Below are 19,048 nucleotides of genomic sequence, written 5' to 3'. Positions count from 1 at the left end.
GGAGAAATAATCTTATTTGTTGCTGGGGAAAGATGTAACCTCTAAACTCTCATATCTTAAAATTCTTATTTTATTTACATGCTTGTGTATGCTTTGATTATCAATTGTTGGGTTTCTCTTCATCGCTTAAAGCTTTTATCGTTTAACTCATCCGATAATCGTTGTTTGTCTTTATTGTTACGGGAACGTACAGTACTGTCATCAACTGGGGGAAATTACTTGATTAAGCAATACCACCTAGGGATAGGGGGTAGGACGATCAATTGTTTTTGCTTCTGTTCTTAATGCCTTATTAATTACTAGGGGAGGCTAGGGATAGCAAGCCAGTAACTAATAATAGGCTCTTTTCGCCGAGGGATCGGGTTAAGGGTAGACTAAGAAAGTTTGCATGACAATTAGATAACAATGCGAAACAAATAAGAAAAGTAAATATGTGAGAGTGATTGGGTGAAATCTGAACCCTAACAACAAATCCATCTCATTTTATCAACATCATCCATCCACTTTTGTGTTTAACCTCAATTGATCAAATTACATTCATGTTTATTTTTCCGTACTTTAAATTCACAAAAACCCCAAAATATTTTGTTCTTATAGTCTTGATTGGTTAAGCAAAAGCACAACAGTTTAGTGCCTTGAGTCTCTTGGGAAAACAATACTTGGACTTACCATTTATTATTACTTGATACGATCTGGTACACTTACCAGTTTGTCAACAATTCACAAACAAAACTGATGTTGGATGCGTCAACTGGAGGTAATATCAAATGCAAAACTCTAGAGGAAGCCTATGAATTGATTGAAAACATGGCTACTAATGATAATGAGATGCATAGTGAAAGAGCTCAAATTCATCAGAAAGGAGTTCTACAATTACAATCTCATGATGCTCTGTTGGCGCAGAACAAGATCATGAATCAATAGCTTGAAAATCTAATGAAGAAGATCTCTCGATTTCCAAAGGAGTTGCAGAATATTTCACAAGTTCAACAGCAAGTTCGTGAGTTATGTGGTGGAGATCACATCAATGGTCCATGTGTTATGCCAGAGAATACCCAGGAGGAAGTCAATTTTATGGGTAATTAGTTCTGTCCAGGTAATTACAACAAAGGATGGAAACCTCATCCTAGTATGGGTTAAGGGCAAGCTGGATAATTCAATAGACCACCACAGCAACATTGGAACAAAAACAACCCTCCTTATCTGAAAGAACTGGAAATCTTGAGGAGACACTCTAACAATTTATGCAGGGATCAATTTCTAATCCTAAGAGCACTGAATGTGTTATTAGAAATTTGGAGATACAGGTTGGCCAACTAGCTAAAAAGTTGGAGGATAGATCTGAAAAGCAATTTAGGGCTAATATTGATGTTAATCCTAAAGAGGAGTATAATGCTATTATGAGCATAAGTGGTGAGAGAGGAGATGAGAGAAAAATTGAGAGAAAAGAGAAAGTTGAGTCAAAAGATGAAAAAGAAGAGAAAGAAGAGAAAGAAGAGAGAAAAAATAAGGCTGAGAGAGAGAAAGAAAAGAAGAATAGAGAGAGAGGGGGAAAGAAAAGAAGAAGAAGAGGGTGAGAGAAAAATAGAGAGAAAAATTTAGAAAGTTCTTCCTTATCCTAAGGTATATACTAGAAAGGACAAAGAGAAACAATTAAGTTGTTTCAAGGAAATCTTCAAGAAATTGGAGATTACAATTCCATTGACTGAGGCATTGCAACAAATCCCTACATATGCAAAATTTTTGAAGAAATTCCTCAAAAAGAAGAAATATGTAGATGAGGAAAAAATTGAAGTAGAGCGTCATTGTAGTGTTATTTTATAAAGGACACTTCCTACCAAAGTCAAATATCCGAGAAGTTTTACTATTCCTTGCATTATTAGGAATTATGATATAAGGAAACCCTTAATTAATTTAGGGTCTAGCATTAATCTAATGCCCCTATCTGTGCTTGAGAAAATTGGTGGTTATTGAAGTCAAACCCACAAAGATGGTGTTGCAAATGGCGGACAGGTCTACCAAGAAGCCCTATTGTGTGGTGGAAGATGTAGTGGCTCAAATTGATAAACTGAAATTCCCAGTGGATTTTGTGGTGACGGAGATGGGGGAAGATTTTGATACGCGGGGTCCTAGCAGTCTGCATCTAGGTCCTATAACAAGACAGATGGCTCGACAACTACAGCAGGAACTTAACAAGCCAACACCAGAAGGTCAGATATTTTTCACATGTTTTGAATGGAAGCCAGGAGATCAGGATCAAGAGCCAAGATGGTCCAAGGAAGGAAAGGGCTAGAAGAACATTATTTCCACATGTTTGGCACGGCATATGAGCTCTTACACATGTATCACACGCCACTTAGAATAGGTTTTCTTTTTCACATGCTAAAATAAGTCTTCTAGAAGGGAGGCACATTTAGCACATGGTTGCCTACGTGGATTCAGATCCACATTTCATGGAACAATGCATTTTCCTTGCCATTGTCGAGGGGTTCTCTTATAAAACCCACAAGGCAGCCTTTGTACTCTACTTTTAGATGATAATAGAAAAACTCTGCTGAAATGCTTAGTCATTTTCTCCTTCCCAAGAGTCACTTTATTGCTTGTTACTCCATTGCAACTTTCTTCCTCTTGTGGAAGCCGTCTGAGTTGTAACCATACCTTCAAGCCAACCTCCGTTCCCCACCATCTCTAAAAAACACTATCATCCGCTGCATCCATACCAAATTCCTCCATCCAGATCTAGTTGCTGCTACTGTCACCGATTGCATCTGCCTGGCACTGTTCCATTCATTTTCACCGCTGGTTTATCTTCTCAAATGCTCTCCTCTCACGGATCTACCAAGAGGCATCAAGCCTTGATGTATCAGATTTGAAGATTCCTCTCATTCTTGGAAGGCCATTCATGAAGACGGCCAAAGTTCTCATCAATGTAGATGATGGAGTTCTAGTGCTTAAAGATCAAGATGAGGAGGTGATTTTCAATGTCTTTAATGATGAACAGTCGGTTCAAGTGAAGAAGACTAGTCCTAAAGTTGTAGAGGAAGATCCATTAGTTATTAGTCCTAAAGCTGCTAAACCAGACAAGGGAGGTAAAAATTGTTTCTTTTCACAGGTAAAGAAAAAGGAGAAACATAGTAAAGGGAAGATTGTTCATCAAGACTTAGTATGTGAGATGAAGAACTCAAACCTGTCATACCAGTTAAATACAAGAACAAGTTATGGGTGGTTAAGGAGCTTAAAGAGAATGGAGTTATAGAAATAAAAGCTTTATATTCAAGAAGAGTCAAGATGGTGGACAAGAAGTTGTTGGAGATAAGTTGGTGTGAAGAAAGAAGAAGAAACACTAACATCAAAGATGTGACTTGAGCTTAATGGTATCAAGTTAGTGACATTAAAGAAGCACTTGTTGGGAGGCAGCCTAGTGTTTTAAAAACTCTTATTTTTAGTTTGTTAATTGGTTTTCATGTAATTTAATTTGAGTTAGACTTAGTTTCTATAGGTGTGTATTTGTTTGAAGTTATTTGATTTGTTTCGTTATTGGCATGTTCTCATCTAGTGTGCATCTAAGTTGTGTTGATTGATGAATGTTTGTGAGGTATATAGAACATTAATTGTTTTAATTGTGAGTTGTTGATGTGTGAGTTGGGAGAAAAGTGCCAAAATAGGAAAAATTTCAGTTGAAGCTGAGGGCCTCCTGTATAGGGAGGCCTAGAGCAAGAAAAAAAGGGGGAGAGTGAACCACCGCACAACACTCAATGCCCTACTAAGGGGGCACTCAACGCCAACGACGTGGGGTGTTTTCTTTTGGGCTATTAGGCTTAGCATGGGTGAGGCCCAACTTGTTTTCTTAACCCTTTAGGGTTCCCCCAGACCTCTTCTTTTCACTCTGTTGGAAAAATAATGGCTTAGTTTGAACACCAAGAGGGAGGGGAGATAAATTGGTGTAAATCAAAAATCACAGTCTTTTCAAATCTTTTTTGCAAAGTACAAAAATTTCAAAAGTTTCTTGAATCTCAAGGACAAAGATAAATCCGTGCAGCGGAAAATAGTTGATTATGCTGAAAATAAAGTCGACTTTAAAAGTAAAAAAGATCAGGGATAGAAAATTCAAACATAGTTTTTATACTGGTTCGGCCAAACTGCTTACATCTAGTGTCCTTCCTATACCCAGAAGCAAATGCACTATAATGGTCAAGGTTTTTACAACAAGGTTTCTATATAGAGCTCCACGTCAAAATATAAAACACCTCTCTAATCCTCTAACCAAAATATAGGCATACAACACCCAAAGAACAGCAGCAAGATATCCCATCTCTTGTAATCTTTGTCAACTTTGAACAATCCTCAAAGTTCCCTAGAACGCAGCACGTCCTCTTCCTGTAATCACAATAGGGCAGTCATAATCTTCAAAAGATTTAGAGAAGTAGATGAGCACGTTTATCAGCATACTATATCAAGATGCCTCTCTGTTTTGTTTATCAGCATACTATATCAAGAGCATTCCTTTTTTGTTAATGCACAAAGAGGGAAAAGGTCTATGAAAGCTTAATGAAAGGGGGAGAATATTTTTCTGTCTCATATATATCTTTTTGTCTCATATATGCTTGCTGTTTTGCTTATTGGTTATGTTACATGCAGAGTATTTGAGCTTTTTAATATCATTTGTTTACTTTGTTTTGTATGTGATTATGCAAACATGGTTGGTTATTAATCATGCTTGTGCATCATCCAAAAAGGGGGGATTGTTGAGATTGTTGACAACACAATATTTATATCACTCTGGTTTATTATGATGACAACACATTGTTTAATAACACACATATGTTGTTGTTATGTTACATGTTCTTATGTTGATTGGTTGATATATTGTTGAACATGTTTCTGTGATATATTGCTATATGAACGCATACTTATTGAGCTTGTACTTGTTATATCACTTCTGGATGCCTTATACATGTTTTAAAGCATGAAAACCACAAGCACATTTGTGAACTTATAACTGTGTGACAAAGCTACAGTAAAGTCGACTTCATTACTAATTGAATCGACTATGCTAAAGTCATTGTACAGATTTTGAGAAACAGTTCCTTGTGAGATTTTATGAAGGAAAGAATTTCAATTTTCTCTGACATGTTGAAGTTGACTGTGTGTGTCACACATTTGACTGTATTATTTCTTTTCTTTGAAATTATGTTATACTCATGAACAGTAACGACTATATTTTCAAAAGTTAATTGAGCATTGAATAGTAGGTCAATTGTAGTATATGAGATTTTATTTTGGTTGAATGAATGCTACTGGTCTGACTTATCTCTTATAACTGTCATAACCTAGTTGACTGGATTAGTAGCTTATTCGACTATGAGAATGTATGTTTAACAGAATTCTATTAATAGACAAAACACAAAGTTGTTCTAAGACTTTTAGCAATTTGATCTAACACTTTCAGATTTTGTTTCAGATTAATTCTCACTTATTATAAAGCTCCAAGAATTCTCCAAGAAGACGGTGGTGATCTTTCTTAAAAGAGATTCAAAGGGAGACTGATTGTGCACACATTGCTTGATCGCATATCTGCACATTGGGGTGTTCTTTGGTTGATCAAGATTCTTGTTAGCATCCATTGGTGATTTCTGTTGTGACCTGTTGTGATTACAGGGGATAGACTCGTGGAGTCTGTTTCACTTTAAGGACTGTTCAAAGTGGTTGGCAGATTGCAGGAGAGGGGACATCTTGCTGCAAGTCTTGTTGTATTGTACTCGCTATATTTTGGTTAGAAGGTTAGAGAGGAGATTTATATTTTTGACGTGGAGGTCTTCTATAAATTCCATGTTGTAGAAACCTTAACCATTATAGTGCAATTGCTTCTTGGTATTGGAAGGACAATGAATGTAGGCATTGAGGCCGAACCAATATAAAAACCAGTGTTGGAATTTCTCTATCCCTAATATTTTACTTACAGTCAACTTTATCATTTCCGTAGTCAACTACATATTTGCGCTACATACAATTTTCATTACTTGCGATTCAAGAAAGTTTCGTAAAGTTTTATACTTTGTTTTAAAGATTGCAAAAAGACTATGATTTTGAAAACTCACCAATTCATCCCCCCTCTTGGTGTAAAAAGAAGCCTACCTGTTTTCCAACAAAGAGGAGTTCCTAACCCGTGTTCCATGGCCTACTGATTAGACATAGGCTAGTGGAGGAGCTAGACCATCTGGAGCTGCAGCTATGGAGGAGGACGACGATGATGATGAGGATGAGGATGAAGATGAAGAGGAAGACGAAGATGATGAGGATTTTGATGATAGCAGGGGCTGAGGAGTTAGAGGAGTATCCACTAATGCAAGTTATGATATCACTAGACTAGGATTATTGCTTTCTTTATTTTTATGCATTATTAGACTTTGTTTTGCTTGTAGTTGTAGCTTGTGATGTACTTAGCTTGAATGAACTATGATGAAATTGTTTGACTATGAACTGTTGTTTGGATGAGTAATATTGCTTTATGATGCTCTGTTGTATTAATTTATGTTGAGATGATGCATGATTAGCCTTATAAATATGTGGTTGCTCATAATTGTTTGAAACTGATACATGAGGTTATATTATGATTAATATGTTGGGCAAGATGTTTATTTAATTTTAGAACCTTAATTAACCTGTGAGATGTTGGACTCTAGAGTTTTTGATTGATTATATGCTATTGCTTTAGAATCATGATTGACTTTGCCTGAGTTTCTATGATTGAATCACTTGCTTGCTTGTTACAAATGATCAAGGCCATTTGTTCTTTTCCCTTATAAGCCAATGCATTAATTTTAGCCCAACAAAAGAACAATGTTTATTCTATCCCTTGAACCTTAAGCCTAAATATGTGAAAAACCCTTTTGAAATCCTTGCCTTGAGTTAAGATTGAGTATATTTGTATGGTATGGAGACAGGTTTAAGTTTGGGGTTATTGAGAAATTTGAAAAAAATTGTGGAAATAGAAGAAAGAGCATTGAGATAAGTGTTGAATGAAGTTGAAAAAGAAAAGAAAAGAGCAAAAGAAAAAGAAAGAAAAGATCAATGAATGGGAAGTTGGGATTAAGTGAAAATGGTTTCTCAATTCTAAAGGAGAAAGAGAGATTGTGTTTAAAAGATGAAATTATGAATTGTTACTCTCTTAACTCAAGGATTTTGTTGTCTAAAAAAACCAATTTTTTTCTTAGCCCAGCCACATTACAAGTCTAGAAAAGACCTTGTGATGATAACTTGCTTATGAGTGTGTTTGATATTGGTTAGATGAAAGGAAAAGTTGATTTATGTGACATTGTGATAGTAGAGAGAATGAGACATCAGCACCTCAATATACACCTTTGAGAGTGAAACACTTTTTCTTGGTGAGGAATAGTTTCATGCACTTTATTCTTACACTCTTGCTTGGTTGTTGATCACTTATAAGGTTTGCATATGTTGTGTATTTTGTAAGTACGTGAGCTCCATAGTTGATCTTGATTGGCTAAGGCATCTCTACATCTGGACTGATATTTTTATGATAAGCATATATGAGTGATTACTTGTCCTAGAAGAAATTTCTTTGTGATATGTTGAACCATGGAAGTTTTGTTTAGGCTAAGTTACATTTTGTTTTGCTTGAGGACAAGCAAAGTTTCAAGTTTGGGGTTGTGATAACGGTTGATTTCACCATTATCTGTAACTTAATTTTGATATTAAATGAACCCTTTTTGACTTAAAAACTTACCTAATCTCATGTTTTTGCTTCAATTTGTGAATAAATAGAGTTGAGGTTAGAACTTATCATTTTTATCACTAATTCTCTTTATTTTTGTAGGAAACTAGAATGATTTAGAAGTAGAGTTAAAGTACCAGAGAGTTGGAATTCAGAAAGAATTGAGAAAAGCACCAAAAAGGAAGGTCAAAGAAGATCGTAGGACGCCTGAGCACCCTTTTTTGGGTCCCTAAGCACAGGATGTCTCACACTCACGCTTGGGCGCCCTTCCTAGGGTGCTAAGCGCCAGCTTCCTAGTGCTGCACCACACCTGCGTGCGCTCTGAGGGGCGCTAAGCACAACTACTCTCGCATTTGCACCTGACTACCCTAAGTTGGGGCGCTGAGCACCAGCGACGTGGGCTTCGACTTTATTTTTGCATTATTTAAGGACTTGGACGTCCTAGGCCTTGTATCTTTGGACAAAAGAGATGCAAATTCACACTTTTTGACTCTCTAGAAGCAGGATTGGATGCGATATCACTCCTCTTCGATTTTTAGGGTTTATCTTTCATTCTTATTCCATTGTACATCTAGCTTCTCCGTGATAATGAGGAACTAAACCTAATTTGTTGTTGGGGGATAATGTAACCTTGTGAACTTTTATGTATTTGAATTGGTTCTGATTTATATATGCTTCTTTCATTAATTGTTAGGGTTTTTCTCCCAGGCTCTATGTTTGTTATGTTTAACTCATTCATGACATGATTTTTGGTTTTCTTTAATATTGACAAATACTAAGAAACCTAGATCTGGGGAATTTCTCCCAAGGGAACTATTGCCTAGACATAGGGATAGAACACTTGGTTATCTTAAGTTTCTAATTGTAATGCAGAATTAATTATTAGGGATGCAAGACATTGTGGTCTAGTAATTAAGGATGAACTTTCTTCGCCGAGACATCAGGTTTTAAGTAATTTAGAAAGTAATATTGGCATTTAATGAAGAAGATGAATTCTTATATAGATGAGAGTGATTAGGAGAAATCTAAACCCTAACAACATACTCATCTCATATTAAAATCAATCATTCACTTTTGTGTTTCTCTTCAATTGATCACAATTGCACTCATATTTACTTTTTCTGCATTATGCATTCCAAACCACATAAAGTTGTTCTTAAAGTCCTAATTAGTTAAGAAATTACATAATTGTTTAGTGTCGTGAGCCTCTTAGGAAACGATACTTGGTCTTACCAAACTATTATCACTGGATACGATTCAGTACACTTGTTGAAGTCTTAATAGATAACCCTCATATCAACTACTTCCACTTAAACTAACCACATTTGATAACCACCCATAAGAAGTTCCTCCTTGGAACTCCTTTCCACAAACTTTCATCCATATATATGATCTAATTTAAACATTGCAAACCATTACATGAAAACACTAAGTATCCATCAAACAATAAACAATCCATCAAGAAATCACAACACAACATAAAACACTTAAAACAAAACCTAGAAGTTGGCACTCAAGCAACCAGGGACTAGTGTTCAATGCCCTAGCTGCTAGAAGCTGGTGCTGAATGCCCAAAAGTAGCACTCAACACTAGAGTCTCTGAAAACTAGTACTTATGCGCCATCACAACAGATAACACTTATGTTTTCACAGTTTGATGCACTTATGACTTATTTGTACTGATCAATTTCGTTCTTTAAACATTAAACTAGATGTGAAAATGTTAGGAAACAGGTTGGCTTCGTTTTACACCAAGAGGGGGGTGAATTGGTGTTAGTTCAAAAACAGAATCTATTCGCAATCTTGGTATGAAAATTCGAAGCTTTTTATCTTTCCTTGAAATGCAAGTAATGAAAAATTTCAGTGCAGCAGAAAAACATAGTTGACTGCTATACAGATATAGTTGACTGAAATAAAGAGTACAGAGAAGAGAAAATCAAACACTGGTTTTTATACTGGTTCGGCCAATAATGCCTACATCCAGTGTCCTTCCAACCTTGGAAGCAAATGCACTATACTGGTTGCGGTTTTTACAACAAGGAATTTATAGAAGCACCACGCAAAAATATAAATCTCCTCTCTAACCCAAAACCAAATATACTTGCAGACACAAAACCAGAAATGCAGCAAGAATCCCCTCTTCTGCAATCTGAACCCATGCTAAATAATCCTCAACGTGTCACCAGCACTCTTCACAGGATGCCAAGCCTATCACAGCATGCTTCACATGTTGTCAAGCCTATCACAGCACACTTTACAGGTTGTCAAGCCTTCAATCAAATACAACAGTCTTCACAGGATGCCAAGCCTTCAAGATTAAACCAGAAGCAACTTCTTTGTGCAGATGTTGATCAAATAGTATGCGCAATTGACTCCTCAATCTAAATCTCTCTCAAGAAAGATCACCACCGTCTTCTTGGAGAATTCTTGCAGCTTCCTAAACTGAGAATTTTCTATGAAACAGGAAAATGAAAATGTTAGATCACAAAAGTCACAGAACAAATCGTGTTCTGTTGTATTTATAGTTTTCTTGTCATTCTCAGTCAAATAGCTTACTAATCCAGTCGACTGTATTAAAATAGTTATAACAGATAGTCAACACAGAGGCTCCTCAGTCAACCAAATCAATGCACATTCATGACAGTTGACCCAGTTAGTCAATCCTAACTAACTTTTGAAAATATAGCCATTGGAGCAAGTAGGCATAACAGAATTCCAAAATAAACAGCAATACAGTCGAATGAGTGTTTCACACTATCGACTGACACATGAAAAATCACTTTGAAATTCTTTTCAACTCAAAATCTCATCAAGCACGTGTTCACAAAATCTGTACAAAGATTTTAGCTTAGTCGAATCTATTACCAGTGTAGTCGACTGAACCAGACCTTTGTCACAACAAATATAAGTTCATAAAAGTGCTTGTGAGCTTTTCTTCAGAAATGTGCAGAAATAATCAAAATCATTTTAACACACATTTAATTACAAGCATGTTTCATACATGTAACATATAATCAATCATAGGAACATACATGCAAAACAACAAAACATGTTCAACACAAGCATTGTTCAAATCAGTAAAGTATATTAGCTGAACATGTAACACTAGAACATATGTACTGTTATTAAGAAGTGTGTTGTCATCATCAAAAACCAGTTTGATATAGAGTTTGTGTTGTCAACAATCTCAACAATCTCCCCCTTTTTTTATGATGCACAACCATGATTAATAACTCAACCATGTTTGCACAGTTCCACATATGACTGAGTAAAAACAGATAACAAAATCAATACAAACAATTCATTTAATCTGCACAACAAAAATATCATCAAGCAGATAAAGTATGATACAGAAATTCTCCCCATATAGACTTGCTCGAATACACTCATGAAAACTCTCCCCCTTTGTGGATTAACAAAAAAGGAATGCTTTGATATTTATGCAATTTTGAAAACAGAGAAGCATCAAACAAATATGTAGCTTTAAAATACAGTGATGCTCTCAAAATCACAAGTTCATCACAAATACAAATATAAACTCCCCCTGAAATATAGGTGTGTGTGTGATGAAACAAATGTGTAAAGAAGTGATACTCCCCCTATCATTATACATGTATTTCAAACACAGTTTGTTGCACAATGTAGAATATCACAAGTCNATCACCAGTTTAAGCACANATTTGTATCATTGGTACACAATTCAATCACATATATAAGCAATGACACAAATATCAACAATCTCACAATATTATATCAATTTAGATATAAAATCATGTAAAGAACAGAGATAATATCATAATACTAGTGATTAAAGCAGTCAGTAAGGATAGAATAAAATTCCAGAATTGGAATTATTAACCCAGTTTAGACGTAGTCGAATGCTTTAACTCATCAGTCGAATGCATTACTTTTCCAAATGTTGAACTTCCAATATATATGTCCAAAGCAATGTTCTTCCTGAAAAAACCTTTCCAAAACCTTTTCTAGATCGAGTATAGTGGTTATGCAAGAATAGAATCAAATCATAACAGAAGTCAATTTATAAAACTACATGACAGTTATAGCACAGTTGACTTCAAACATAGCACAGTCGAATCAATCAAACAGAATATTTGATTTTGATTAACAGTTTAAGCATATGGATTGATTCAAACTTCTAATATTATTTCCTTGATAAAAAGATGTTACATTGATAGAGACGGCAAGGAAATAAAGCAAAAGAAAACACAAAGAAAACACACAAAATTTGGCTTTATATGTCATTTAACAAAGTATATACAGTAATGGTTGACACTATGCTAGACAAAGATATGGGGACCCTAGTCATGACACACGGAAAGAAACACTAGAGTATAAGCATTAAAAGGTTTCAAAAAAGTTTTCATCATTTGATTCTTCAGACAGTAGTTGCAAATTATCCTTGTGCATGCTTTCTAGTTTGTCACACTTGTTGTGAAGAATCTTAATTTGATTGGCGACATATTTGTCAAAGTGTAACATCTTTTTAGAAATATGTGAACTGAATTGAATTGAAAGCATGCATGCATCTTGATTTGATTTCACTGAAAGGTCTGAAATTGAGTAGCTCTTGTCATGTATTTTAGGAGTGTTGAACCATTGGATGAAATAGTAGAAAGCCAAGTTTTGTTTTGTTTGCTTGAGGACAAGCAAAGTTCTAAGTTTGGGGTTGTGATAACGGTTGAAAAACAGTTATTTTCATATGTCAATTGAGACCAAATTATACCCTTTAAGACTTGGAACGAGCTTAGAATCAAGCAAAACACATAAATTGAGTCAGTTGAGAGTCAAAAGCTATTTTTAGCGATATTATGTTTATTTTGCATTATTTTGTAGCATTTTTTATGAAAGTGAAGAATGGGATTGAAGATGAAGGTCTTAGACTCAAGAAAGAGAAAGAAAAATGAAGAAAAGAAGAGTCTAGGAACTGCCCAACGCAAAAATTCACCGCTGGGCAGCCAAATGCGAGGAGAAGCCATTATTTGACACCCAGGCGACGACGCTGGGCGGTTTTGCGGTAAAAGGAAAACCGCCGGGTGGTGGCGCGGCTATCGGTAGACCACCGGGCGGCACAAGTGTGACGTGGGGCGGTTGTCTGCTGGGCTTGGACCTGTTTTCTGTGACGCTCCTCAGCTATAAATAGCCCTATTGCGACTTGAGAGACATTCTTTTGACAGAAAAAGGCGGCCAAACCTAATTTTCACTCCTTGGAGAAGATCTCTTGGATCTTTAGGCTCCTTTTCATCCAATCTAGGGTTTTCTTTTCCATTCTTCCATCACTTTTCATCTAAGTTCACCGTGACAATGGTGAACTAAACCCTTTTGTTGTTCGGGGAAACAATGTAATCTTTTGAAACTCTCTTTTATTGAAACTCTTGTTTATTTATATGTTTGTCGTATGCTTTGATTATCAATTGTTGGGTTCTCATCTACGCTTAAAGCTTTTATCGTTTAACTCATTCGATAACTGTTGTTTGTCTTTATTGATACGGGAACGTACGGTACTGTCATGAACTGGTGAGAAATTCCTTGATTAAGCAATACCACCTAGGGATAGGGGGTAGGACGATCAATTGTTTTTGCTTCTATTCTTAATGCGTTATTAATTACTAGGGGAGGCTAGGGATAGCAAGCCAGTAATTAGTAATAGGCTCTTTTTGCCAAGGGATCGGGTTAACGGTAGGCCAAGAAAGTTTGCATGACAATTAGATAACAAAGAAAATTAAACAAGAGGATTAGATGAGAGAGAGCGATAAGATAAAATTGTAAACCCCCAACAACTCCATTGAACCATAGTCTTTTTCTCGTCAACTGAATCAAACGCATTGCATGTTTATTTTGTGTTCTTGCATTCCAACAATGTAATTTTTCTTTACAAGTCTTACGATTTGAATTTGCACGAACGATAAGGCCTTTCGAGTCTCTTGGGAAGAACGATATTGGGTTTTACCGATTATATTACTTGAAACGATCTGGTACACTTGCCAGAGAGTCAACAGTACTCCATGTGATCTTTAATCACTTGTATCCATTTTAATTCCGATGTGGGTAAATGTGAAAATGTGCCAACAGATTGTAAGTTTGTCAGAACATTCCACAGTGTATCATCAAAGTGAATGTTTACCCCTTTTACTGTAGGGAAGATATCACCATTTTCTACCCATAAGTTGTGATAGAATACCTTGACCAGATCGGGATACCATGTTCCCTTCAATTTAATGAAATCCGACAGGCCTTGCTCTTCTAACCAGTAAGGAAATGTGAATCCTTCACCTTTGAACAGTTCAAGATTAATGTTCATCGGAGTGGTTATTGCTTTTACCGACCCATTCATGAATCGTTGTCGTTCCCCTTCATTTCTGAACCAATTGCGTACAATAGATTCACCCATGCTGACTTTTGACATGCACTCATCATTCTCTGAACAGCTTGAAGACCCCATGATAGGATAGTTCTTGAAATTTTCTTGCAGAAATGTTTAGAGGTTTTGGAAGGTTGACAAGACAGAAGTAATTTGGAATGAGAGTATGACCCAAATGAGGAGGGAAATATGTGCGCCTCATTAAATGTTTAAACGGTTAAAACAAATTTGTCAGTTTCAGAATGTATTAGTACAGGGAGTCGACTGTGATTTCATAAAAATCTTTTCATTCAGATTTAATCAATCAAACAATTAAGCACTCAATGTAAACAATCATACAGCAACATTCAATCAATTTATGCATGATGCAGTAGGTGGATACAGATTTACCAGTTGTAGACACTTAAGGTTTTTGAAATATTCCATAGTTGATTCATCCTTGAGAACAGTTCTGTATGAGCTGCATGTCTTGCAAAATAGTTAAGCTTTGGTTGCTGGTACCCATTTTACTTTGGGTCCATGATTGTCAGTTGTTGTTACATGTCCTTTGGTATCCATACACATAATCCTTGAGGAACAACAACATGTCTATAATAACAATTTCTAATAGTGTGACCAACACATCTGCAGTAAAAACATGCATTTCTAGCAGGTTTTCTCAACACATTAAGCTTTCTAGCATTGGTTCTGTTAGAGTAACCTTTAAATCCAATTCCTTACCTATTATTAATTCTGCTAGAGGAATTCAATACAACATCTAAATTGTCACTAGCTTGAGCAAACTTAGCTAGCTTGCTAGTCAAGTAATCAATCTTTTCAACATGCATAAGACAATTTTCACAAGCTTTTTCAATAGTGACAGTTTTAATTTCAACATTCCTAGCAGATGACCAGGCTTCATTCAATTGTTTTTCTATTCTTACATTTTCAGTAACAAGGTTATCAATTCTATTTTCAAAATCTCTTCTCTCATAGCTCAGTCGATTTACCTTGTACTGGAGTTGCATGGCTTCAGAATGCATCTTGAAGCATATCATTTTTTACTTCTACAGGTTCATTTGATATGTCTGCATCACTGTCATAATCGTCCCATGATACACCTGTCATGTAGCACAAATTTGATTCCTCTTCTTGATCAGAATCCATAATCACTTGAGCTTTCAGATTCAGAATTCTCCCAAGCAATGTAGGCTCCTTTCTTTCTCATATTTTTGCCTTCAGGAAATCTTTTCTTCCCTTTCTGCTTTGGCTGTAATTCAAGACAGTCAGGCTTGATGTGACCTTCTTTACCACATTCATAGCATTGGACAGTGTTTGTGCTGAAGCTTTTCTTCTTGCTTTGACCTGCATGGTTAGACAGTTGACTATCATTTTGCATAAGTCGACTATACTTTCTTACCATCAAGGTCATCAGCTCTTTGTCGTCCATCACTGCTTCTGTGATATTATTACTTGCGACCTTCAGAGCAATGGACTTTTTTTCTTCAATCTCCACTTCATCCTTCAGTCTACCAAGTTCTAACTCATGTTCACGTAGCTTGCCAAACAAGGTAGTCGTATTCATAGTTGTAAGATCTTTGGATTCAGAGATTGTAGTGACTTTTGGTTGCCAATTCCTGTTCAGACTTTTCAAAATCTTGATGTTGATCTCTTCTTTATCAAAGGCTTTGCCAAGAGCCATCAGGTGGTTTACAATACGAGTGAACTGTTTCTGGACATCATAGATGCTCTCACCAACTTTCATTTTGAACAACTCATATTCTTGTATCAATGAATTCTTCCTGGCTTTCTTGACTTCATTCATGCCTTCATGTGTTACCTCTAGAACATCCCAGATTTCCTTTGTAGTCTTGCATTGGGATATCCTGAAAAATTCATCAATTGTTAGTGAAGAGGCAATAATATTTCTAGCTTTAACATCATACTGAGCTTTTCTATTTTCATAAGCAGTCCACTCAGTATAAGGTTTTAAAACAGTTTCACTATCAACAGTTTTTGTAGGCACATATGGACCATTTAAAGTGGCATCCAAAATTCCCTTATCTTGTGATTCAAGAAAGATCTACATGCGAATTTTCCAAAAAGGACAGTTTTCACCAGCAAACAGAGGTGGTCTGTTTGTTGAAGCACCTTCAAAAGTTTGAAAATTTGAAGCCATCCCCAGGTTTTACAGCCGAATAGAGTAAAAACAGAGTCGACTGAATTTTTAAATATTTTATGAAAACCAGCTCTGATACCAATTGTTAGGAAACAGGTTGGCTTCGTTTTACACCAAGAGGGGGTGAATTGGTGTTAGTTCAAAAACAGAATCTTTTCGCAATCTTGGTATGAAAATTCAAAGCTTTTGATCTTTCCTTCAAATGCAAGTAATGAAAAATTTCAGTGCAGCAGAAAAATGTAGTTGACTGCTAAACAGATATAGTTGACTGAAATAAAGAGTGCAGAGAAGAGAAAATCAAACACTGGTTTTTATACTGGTTCGGCCAATAATGCCTACATCCAGTGTCCTTCCAACCNNNNAAGCAAATGCACTATAATGGTTGCGGTTTTTACAACAAGGAATTTATAGAAGCACCACGCAAAAATATAAATCTCCTCTCTAACCCAAAACCAAATATAGTTGCACACACAAAACCAGAAATGCAGCAAGAATCCCCTCTTCTGCAATCTGAACCCATGCTGAACAATCCTCAACGTGTCACCAGCACTCTTCATAGGATGCCAAGCCTATCACAGCACGCTTCATAGGTTGCCAAGCCTATCACAGCACACTTCACAGGTTGTCAAGCCTATAGTCAAATACAGCAGTCTTCACAGGATGCCAAGCCTTCAAGATCAAACCAGAAGCACCTTCTTTGTGCAGATGTTGACCAAACAGTATGCGCAATTGACTCCTCAATCTAAATCTCTCTCAAGAAAGATCACCACCGTCTTCTTTTAGAATTCTTGGAGCTTCCTAAACTGAGAATTTTTTCTGAAACAGGACAATGAAAATGTTAAATCACAAAAGTCACAGAACAAATCGTGTTCTGTTCTATTTATAGTTTTCCTATCATTCTCAGTTGAATAGCCTACTAATCCAGTCGATTGTATTAAAAAAGTTATAACAGACAGTCAACACAGAGGCTCCTCAGTCAACCAAATCAATGCACATTCATGACAGTTGACCCAGTTAGTCAATCCTATCTAACTTTTGAAAATATAGTCGTTCGAGCAAGTAGGCATAACAGAATTCCAAAATAAACAACAATACAGTCGAATGAGTGTTTCACACTGTCGACTGACACATGAAAAATCACTTTGAAATTCTTTTCAACTCAAAATCTCATCGAGCACGTGTTCACAAAATTTGTACAAAGATTTTTTCTTAGTTGAATCTATTACTAGTGTAGTCGATTGAACCAGACCTTTGTCACAACAAATATAAGTTCATAAAAGTGCTTGTGAGCTTTTCTTCAGAAATGTGCAGAAGTAATCAAAATCATTTTAACACACATTTCAAAAGCATGTTCCATACATGTAACACATAATCAATCATAGGAACATACATGCAAAACAATAAAACATGTTCAACACAAGCATTGTTCAAATCAGTAAAGTATATCAGCTGAACATGTAACACTAGAACATATGTACTGTTATTAANCAGTGTGTTGTCATCATCAAAAACCAGATTGATGTAGAGTTTGTGTTGTCAACAATCTTAACAGAAAACACGTTTATGGGTAAAACCAAGCACCCATTTGGTCATTAGACCTACGACTATGTGCATTAAACCAGTTTTAGACACTACAAAGGTACTTAAACTCAACAACCACTTTCTAACTCAAACTTATGTTAACTAAGGGCCTTAACAAGTCATAAATGACTCAACAACAGACTCCAAACACTCTCTTTTCTCCAAGACTTCCTAATTTAAATTTTCACTAGTCAAAACCCCTAAAATTAACACCAAACTATGTGAAACTCAACTCAAAATTGTCAAAATAGTTTTACATCAAATTTTTATTATTCTTAAAGTTTCAAATAGTCTTAAATGACCATATCACAAACATTGGAGTTTAGTTTTCCCATTTTTACCATTAACTCAAAATCTCCCTTACCAAAACCCCTTGATTGAACATAAAACTTCCTAAAGTACCATACTGACTCATACTTATTTCCATATCAGATTTTCATCAACTCAAGGTGCCAACAAGTCACAATTTACACTGGAAAAAGTTCTAAATTGTTATTTCTTCCCTTAGACTCCCATTTCTAAAATTCACCTATCAAAACCCCACTTTTACTAAAGATAAACTTGTTAAAACCAAACCATCTCTTCTCCACCTCACAACCAAATTGAAACTAATAATAACTTAACAATAACATTCACAACAAGAATCAATTTCAAACAAACTCAGTAAGACATACCAACATCATTCAACCAAGTACCATCATACCAAAGTACTTCGAACTTAATAACAACCATTTTAACACAATCATTAACATACATCAATTTCATAAACTTACAAATATCATTTCACACTTAATAATTCAATTATAAGATAACATTAGCTTCCCTTACCTGTTATAAACTCAACTAGTTCTAAAGAACCCTATTTTGTTCTCTCAACTCAAAAGGACAAAAAAAAAACACCTACAGACAACGAAAACATGATCAGAGCATACCATTAGAACCACTGACCAATAAAGAACCTGAGAGAAGGCTCAGATGACACATGCATAGGAAATAAAGTCCACATGCATTATAAAATGTGAAACCAGACAAAAGGAGCAGAAACTAACTTACTCTTTTTGAGAAAGTGATCAGGTAGACTTGAAGATCTCACATAGGTGGTCTATGATCTCCAAACAGATATACAAGATGCAAGATGTGACATCCCAAATTATATTATAAAGAATATATAATATAATAAAGGAGTCACCATGAA

At 35.8% G+C, this 19,048-nt stretch overlaps 1 protein-coding gene across 1 annotated transcript; it reads left to right on the top strand.

Annotated features, from left to right (window-relative positions):
• The first annotated feature begins 1,990 nt into the window (after positions 1–1,990).
• LOC106776800 (histone chaperone ASF1-like) lies at positions 1,991–6,321 on the top strand. The gene is made up of 3 exons (XM_014664268.1): positions 1,991–2,210; positions 2,868–3,112; positions 6,196–6,321. Exons 1-3 carry the CDS (start codon positions 1,991–1,993, stop codon positions 6,319–6,321), a joined length of 591 nt encoding a protein of 196 aa, XP_014519754.1.
• Positions 6,322–19,048: the final 12,727 nt, after the last annotated feature.

Source organism: Vigna radiata, chromosome 11 (genome assembly GCF_000741045.1).
Source record: "Vigna radiata var. radiata cultivar VC1973A chromosome 11, Vradiata_ver6, whole genome shotgun sequence".
Taxonomy (NCBI): domain Eukaryota; kingdom Viridiplantae; phylum Streptophyta; class Magnoliopsida; order Fabales; family Fabaceae; genus Vigna; species Vigna radiata.
This window is presented reverse-complemented; position numbering and strand designations above follow the sequence as displayed.